This window comes from Parus major, chromosome 8 (assembly GCF_001522545.3).
Source record: "Parus major isolate Abel chromosome 8, Parus_major1.1, whole genome shotgun sequence".
NCBI lineage: Eukaryota > Metazoa > Chordata > Aves > Passeriformes > Paridae > Parus > Parus major.
In genome coordinates this window covers 30,119,003-30,125,421 of record NC_031777.1, presented here as the reverse complement: position 1 = coordinate 30,125,421, position 6,419 = coordinate 30,119,003, and the positions used below count along the sequence as shown (strand labels likewise).

The following is a 6,419-nucleotide window of genomic DNA, read 5'->3' as shown; positions in this document are numbered from 1 at the left end:
CCATGGAGGATTTTGGTGTTTGTTTCCATGGAGGATTTTGGTGGTGTTTCCATGGAGGATTTTGGTGTTTGTTTCCATGGAGGATTTTGGTGTTTTTTTATTTGGAGGATTTTGGTGGTGTTTCCTTGGAGGATTTTGGTGTTTGTTTCCTTGGAGGATTTTGGTGGCGTTTCCATGGAAGATTTTGGTGGCGTTTCCATGGAGGATTTTGGTGTTTTTTTATTTGGAGGATTTTGGTGGTGTTTCCATGGAGGATTTTGGTGGTGTTTCCATGGAGGATTTTGGTGGTGTTTCCATGCAGGATTTTGGTGGTGTTTCCATGCAGGATTTTGGTGTTTGTTTATTTGGAGAATTTTGTTGGTGTTTCCATGGAGGATTTTGATGGCGTTTCCATGGAGCATTTTGGTGGCGTTTCCATGGAGGATTTTGGTGGTATTTTCCTTGCTGATGGAGAAATCCTCCTTGCAGGCTCATGCTGAGGACTCAGTAATGGATCACCACTTCCGCAAGCCTGCCAACGACATCACATCCCAGCTGGAGATCAACTTTGGAGACCTGGGCCGCCCCGGCCGCGGCGGCAGAGGGGGCCGGGGGGGCCGAGGGCGTGGGGGCAGAGCCAGCCGTGGAGGCAGAACTGACAAGGTGAGCACCACCCCCAGCTCTCATCCCCAGGGAAACTCATTTCCTGCTGGGATCTGCCTGGTTTTCTTTCCTGGGGAGATGCTCTGACAATAAACAGGGCATTTTAAATGCAAGTGAAAATCTTCTTGGTCAAAGTTTGCTTTAAAGCAGCCTGTTGGGTGTTTGAGCAGTGTTGTCATCAAACACTAAAAAGGGAGGGTGGATTTTTTTTTAAAAAGTGCCTGTCTTTGTGTCTAAACCTGAAAAATGACTTTCCAGTGTGGACAGGTGAATGTACCATGAGGTGCCTCAGTTTGGGCCAGAGCAGAACCCCACAAGTGCTGGGCTGGTTATTCCCAGCCAGGACACTCTGTGTGTGCACTGTCACCTGCTGGGGGTGAGGGACTGGTTGTACAGCTGCATGTCAGATCTTGAACCTGAGAAATTCACATTTTCCAGTTGGAAACAGGGCTCTTTCTGGTTTTTCTCTAATGTCCAGTCATGTTTTTCCCTTCTTTGGTGCTAAGGGGAATACCCTGGAAAAATACTGAATGGGGTTTGGGAGAAAATACGTGAGTTTCAAGCACTGTAGTGTAGCTACAGTGAAGATTTGATTTACTGTGAATCACTTACTTGCCTTAAAGGCATCCATCAAATTGTTACTGATTGGAAAATGAGCTCAGTCCGTGTCCTGTGGTTTCCTTCACACAGATTTGCTCATTTTTGTCCCTTCCAGCAGACACAGACTTTACAAATTCTCGTTTATTAGGGTTTATATGGGAAGCTCTCTCCTGACAACAACATCAGGATATTTGAAGGAATTGAAATGAAACAGTGCTGGTTTGCTCTGACTTGTTTCACTAATACTCCTCAAGAATGCTGCCATAAAGTAATTCCAAGCTTTCCTGCAGCTGATTTTGTGTTGTTGCCTTTGTTTCCTTGCAGTTGGTCAAGGAGTTTGATGTGATCCACACGCCCAACCAGGTGGGTGAGCTCTGCATGTGCATTCCCTGGGCTCAGGGATCAAAACTTGCCTCCTTTTCTTGGCTGTTTCTGCTCTTGTGTGCTGAGCACCTGGAGATGCTGAGCCTGTAGCTGAAACCCTGCTGTTACTTTTTATTTCTCATTTGTGGTCTGTGTTAGGCAAGGCAGAGACTCTGCAGCTGCAGGTGTTGATGCAACTCTCATTTTAAATCTGTTTCTTGATAAATTAATATCACAGCAGGAAGTTTCATTAGCTTGGCTCTCCCCATTCTTCTCCAAGGACCAAGGGAAGAGTATGAAATTGTTAATTTCTGCACTGGTTTTTGGATGTGGTGCAGAGCCTTTCAGAAAACTCTGTTGGTAACTAGTGAGGAGAACCTTGGCTAATGCATGAACTTTTATTGCTAAAAATCTGGCACAAAAATTACTTTTATCGACATCTGGTTTCTGAGTGGGAAAAATTAAACATGAAAAACTTAATTTGTGCTCCAGACAGGGCCTTTTCTGTAACATTTCACTTGTGTCCCTCAGTAAGGATTGGTCCACAGGGAAGGATCTGCCCATGGCAGGAGGTTGGAATTTCATCTCTTTAAGGTCCCATCCAACCCAGACCATTCTGAGATCTCTTTAAAAAGAGAATTGTGCAATAACAATGTGCAAACATCAATTTGCCTACAGTTCCTCTCCAGACAGCTTGGTTTAAAAACAAAAACAATTATGGGAGGCATTGTAATATTTGGAATAAATAAAAAAAAGGGTTGTTTTTGTAGTAATTCTCCATCCCCAAAGTGCTGCCAGCTGTGTCTCAAGGCAATAATAACTCTGTGATGTTTCTCTTGCAGTCAAGTGCTTCTGCTCCTGACGTAGATGACCCAGAGGCTTTCCCAGCTCTGTCCTAAACTGGATGTCATAAAGCCAACCCTGCCCTGGTTGGGCCTTCCTCTCCGAGGCTTGCATGCTTAAGGATCCTAAAACAACTAAGAAATTGAAAAAAAAAAAACAAAACAAAAAAAAGACTGTCATTCATACCATTCACACCTAAAGACTGAATTTTATCTGTTTTGAAAATGAACTTCTCTCGCTACACAGAAGCAACAATATGGTAGTCAAGTTTTGTATTTAGAAATGTAATGGTAGCAGGGATGTTTTCATAATTTTTTCAGAGATTATGCATTCTTCATGGATACTTTTTTGTATTGCTGCTTGAAAATATGCGTTTCCAAACTTGAAATATAGGTGTGAACAGTGTGTACCAGTTAAAAGCTTTCCCTTCATTTGTGTTCATTTTTTTTAAATTCAGGATTTTAGACTTTCCCCTCCCCCCCTTCCTCCCCCCCAAAAATCCAAATTAGGTTTTAATTACTGCACACTACTTCAGTTTCCTTAATTCCTCTTTGGCAGGTTTTTCTCAGCCCATGGAATCTGTGGAATATTAATTTGGCAGACTGTTAGTGCTGTATGGAATGAACTCCTGGAGTACTTTAAAACAAGTTTTAATGCTTCATTTCCAACATGGAAAACCAGTCATTTTTTTTCATCTCTGTTGGGTAGTTTTGTTTACACAAAATCTTTCTAGAAAATTGAAAGCAGATACTTGAAATCAAGATTCAAAGCACGTTGGTTTTATGATTCAATACCTGTGTATGGATCCAGCAATGGGTAACTGGTCTGAAAACCAGGTTTTTTAAAATTCCTGTACCCCACCTTTCACTCCCCCTTTGGATCTTTTATTCCTTCCTCCTTCCCTTCAACAGAACAAGATGCTTTGTTGGCAAAAAAAAAAAAAAAAAGGAAAAAAAAAGTTTTTAAATTACCTTTGCTTTTTGTTTGAGAGGATAACCCTGAGTTTGGGGCAATTCCTGTTGTTGTTGGAGCTGGGATTCCATGAGACTGGGGCAATTCCTGTCCTTGGAACTGGGATACCCCAAGCTGGGGATAATTCCTGCTGTTGGAGCTGGGGTTGGGGGGTACCAAAACCATGAGTTTGGGGTCATTTGGGGAGCTGGGAGTGGGAGGAAGGCGGCAGCTGTGGCTGTGGAAGCCCACACGGATTCCAGCTGGGATGTGGGATTGCCACACAGGCACAGCAGTACCTGAGGCATTCCCAGGCTGCATTCCCAGGCTGCATTCCCAAGTTTTCATTCCCAGGAAGGAGCAGGGCTGGCTCAGGAGGGAGTTGTGGCTCATGGCTTCAGGCTGGGACAATGACCTGAGACACCAAAAATTCAACCCAAAACCTCAACACTTCACCTCTCCATCCAGATGCAGCTCAGGCTCAGGATCTGCTGGGGACAGCACCAAGGAATGTTTTTCCAGAGAATGATTTAAAGAAATTCCCTCTCTCCCATGGAAATCCACCATAAGTTCAATTTCATCCCCATGTATCCATCCCTTCAATACACAGAAGGAGTTGAGTGAATGACTAATAAAGAGGATTTCTTAGGGGTTTTATCCAGCATTTGTTAGGAGAATAGGAACAAATCTCTCATTTTATTTCATGTTTTCCTCTTTGGCCAGGTTAAAAGGTATTTGTAGTTTCTTAGGTAGGTAGAAAACGAAAGGTAACGCCCTATTTTTATAAAAACTGTGCAGGACAGTCAGAAAGTGTTGGAGAGCTTGGAATATGGAATGCCAGCCTGCTCAGCTGTGGTGTCAGCAGCTGCCTTTGCTTTTCCTGAGCTGTTTTCCATGAGAGCTCGTGTGGTGACCCACTGTGAGTATCACACATCAGTTCCCTGGCCTGCATTTCCAGCCCCAGGCGGGAGGAGGAGGCCAATTTTCCATCAGAGGGTGGGAAAATCTCCTGCTTCACCTCTCCTGGCTCTGCTCTCAGTGTGGGGCTGGTGTAGGAACAGAGTTTTCCTTTCCCTCTCCTGTTGTTTGGTGGGATGTGCTCCACTTCCAGCTCTAGGGACACCCTGGATAGCACAGCAAACAGAAACGTGGAGCAAAGCTTTCCCTGGAGCACAAACCTTCCCTGATCCAAACTCTATTGGCTGTTCCAGGTGATTTTGCCAGCTGTATTTTCCCTTTCCCTGCTCTAGACCATTCCCAAATGGCCCAGAGAGTGATTTTCAACACAGCTTGTAACTTAGAATTGGTCCTTCTGCTGTTCTGCCAGATGTAAATTTACCTCTTTCAGTCCATTTGTGTCAAGAACTAAAACTGTGAACATTTCTCTTTAATATTGGTGGGTGTTAACTGAAATAAAGGTTTATTTTCATGCTTTTAAAAAAATGTCCTGAAAACATGGAAATGAAACCACTTGGGTTCCTAGTGGCTCATCTAAGGTCTGTCCCAGGAAGTCCAACTTGCATTCCCATTCCCAGGATGGATTTGCCTTGGAAAAGCATCTCCCAAGTAGGTTATTTATGATTAATGAACTTGCTTTTACTAACACTTCTGTCCTCTTGCTCCTGCTGTCACACCAAATCTAGGGGAGTACAACTTTTAAATTGTGATCCTTTGGAAAAGAGCAGGAAAAGCTGGAAGCACAGAGCAAATTGGCTTTGGAATGACCAAGGGCAAGGTTTGAGCAGGGAAGTTGATCTGGGAGGGAGCAGGGGGGGACTGATTGATCCATTCAGGAATTAACTGTGTGGGAAAGGACATGGATTCTCCTGGAGGAGCTGAGCCCAGGCTCACCTGAGCCAGCTCTGCCCACTGGGATGGGTTTGTGAGAGCTCTGCCTCTTCCACTGTGCCACCCTGCTGCTTTCCCAGAGTCATTCCAAGGACCAAACTCCCTGCCCTGGGCACTGCTGGCTGCTCTGCCTCAGCTTGGGGTGTGCTCAGGAAAGCCAGAGCTGACATTCCTGCTGGAAAGGCTGTCCTGAGGGGGAAACTCTTCTGGGATGCTCAGGGCCACTACTGGGAGACTTCCAGGCTGGAGTTAAAAAGGTCTGCTCCTTGTCTCTTGGGAAGGCTGGACATGAAACCCCACATTTTGATTGATCTGGAGATTTGCAGAGCAAGGAGAAAATGAATTCCAATGTTCTCTTTATGTGGAGACCAAAAATCAACATGCAGAAAAAGATGAGTGGTAAAATAATGCTTTATAAATAAACCCCTTTTTTTTGGCATCTAATCTGCCTTTCTAGTTCAATTTGATTTGCAGAGCTGAGTTGTGGGGCTCAGGCAGAATCCTCTTGCCAGGGTGGTTCCCAGGCAGGGTGTGGAGAGCAGGCAGCAGGTTCTGGTTTTTTGGATGTGTGACCCAGTTCTGAGGGAGATGTTTTCCTTTGATGACACACAGCCAGGTGACACAGGTGGGACCAGACCTCAGAAGCCCAAAGTGAAATGGCTGAGCTGGTGTTTGGCAATACCCAAAATCTGCACTTGAATGGTGGCATCAGCATCCTGGGGAGGCAGAGGATGCTCCAGGTAAGTTCATACCTGGATTATTCCATCTCTAACTGCAACATTTCAGCTTTATTTTTAATTTTTAATTGTTCTGTGTAAAGCTGGAGCTTGACCAGAGAAAACAACAGGAAGCCAAGTTCAGATTTCCAACATTTTATTTATATACACACATCTGGTAAACAAAGTCATTAAACATGTAACACCCTTCCAGCCTGTAATTAGAGCACTCCAATAAATCACTTAAATTCCTCTTGACAATCCATTTGGCTGAGTACAGATGCTGCCTGCTGCTTTTAGTTGTGGTCAGGAATTTTCCTGCCCTGAACTGAGGCAAGGAAGGTGCAGTGTCCCTCGTGGGTCTGGTGTCACTGGGGGCTCTGTGACTTGGTGCCAGGGGAGGAACAAGAGGTGCTGAGCTGTTCCCATCCCTCCTTTTTGCCTTTCCATCCTTCC

General features: G+C 44.7%; 1 protein-coding gene across 4 annotated transcripts in view; it reads left to right on the top strand.

The window, feature by feature from the left end:
* The window catches only part of SERBP1 (SERPINE1 mRNA binding protein 1), a 15,145-nt gene extending 12,029 nt beyond the window's left edge, over positions 1 to 3,116 (top strand). For 2 of the 4 annotated variants that reach the window (XM_015636624.2, XM_015636623.2), the window contains exons 8-10: positions 469 to 642; positions 1,567 to 1,605; positions 2,448 to 3,116. In XM_015636624.2, the coding sequence (XP_015492110.1) occupies positions 469 to 642; positions 1,567 to 1,605; positions 2,448 to 2,504 (270 nt within the window). In that variant the 3' untranslated portion in view covers positions 2,505 to 3,116. The remainder of the gene's footprint in view (positions 1 to 468; positions 643 to 1,566; positions 1,606 to 2,447) is intronic. The other 2 variants (XM_015636626.3, XM_015636625.3) reach the window with 1 other exon arrangement.
* Positions 3,117 to 6,419: the final 3,303 nt, after the last annotated feature.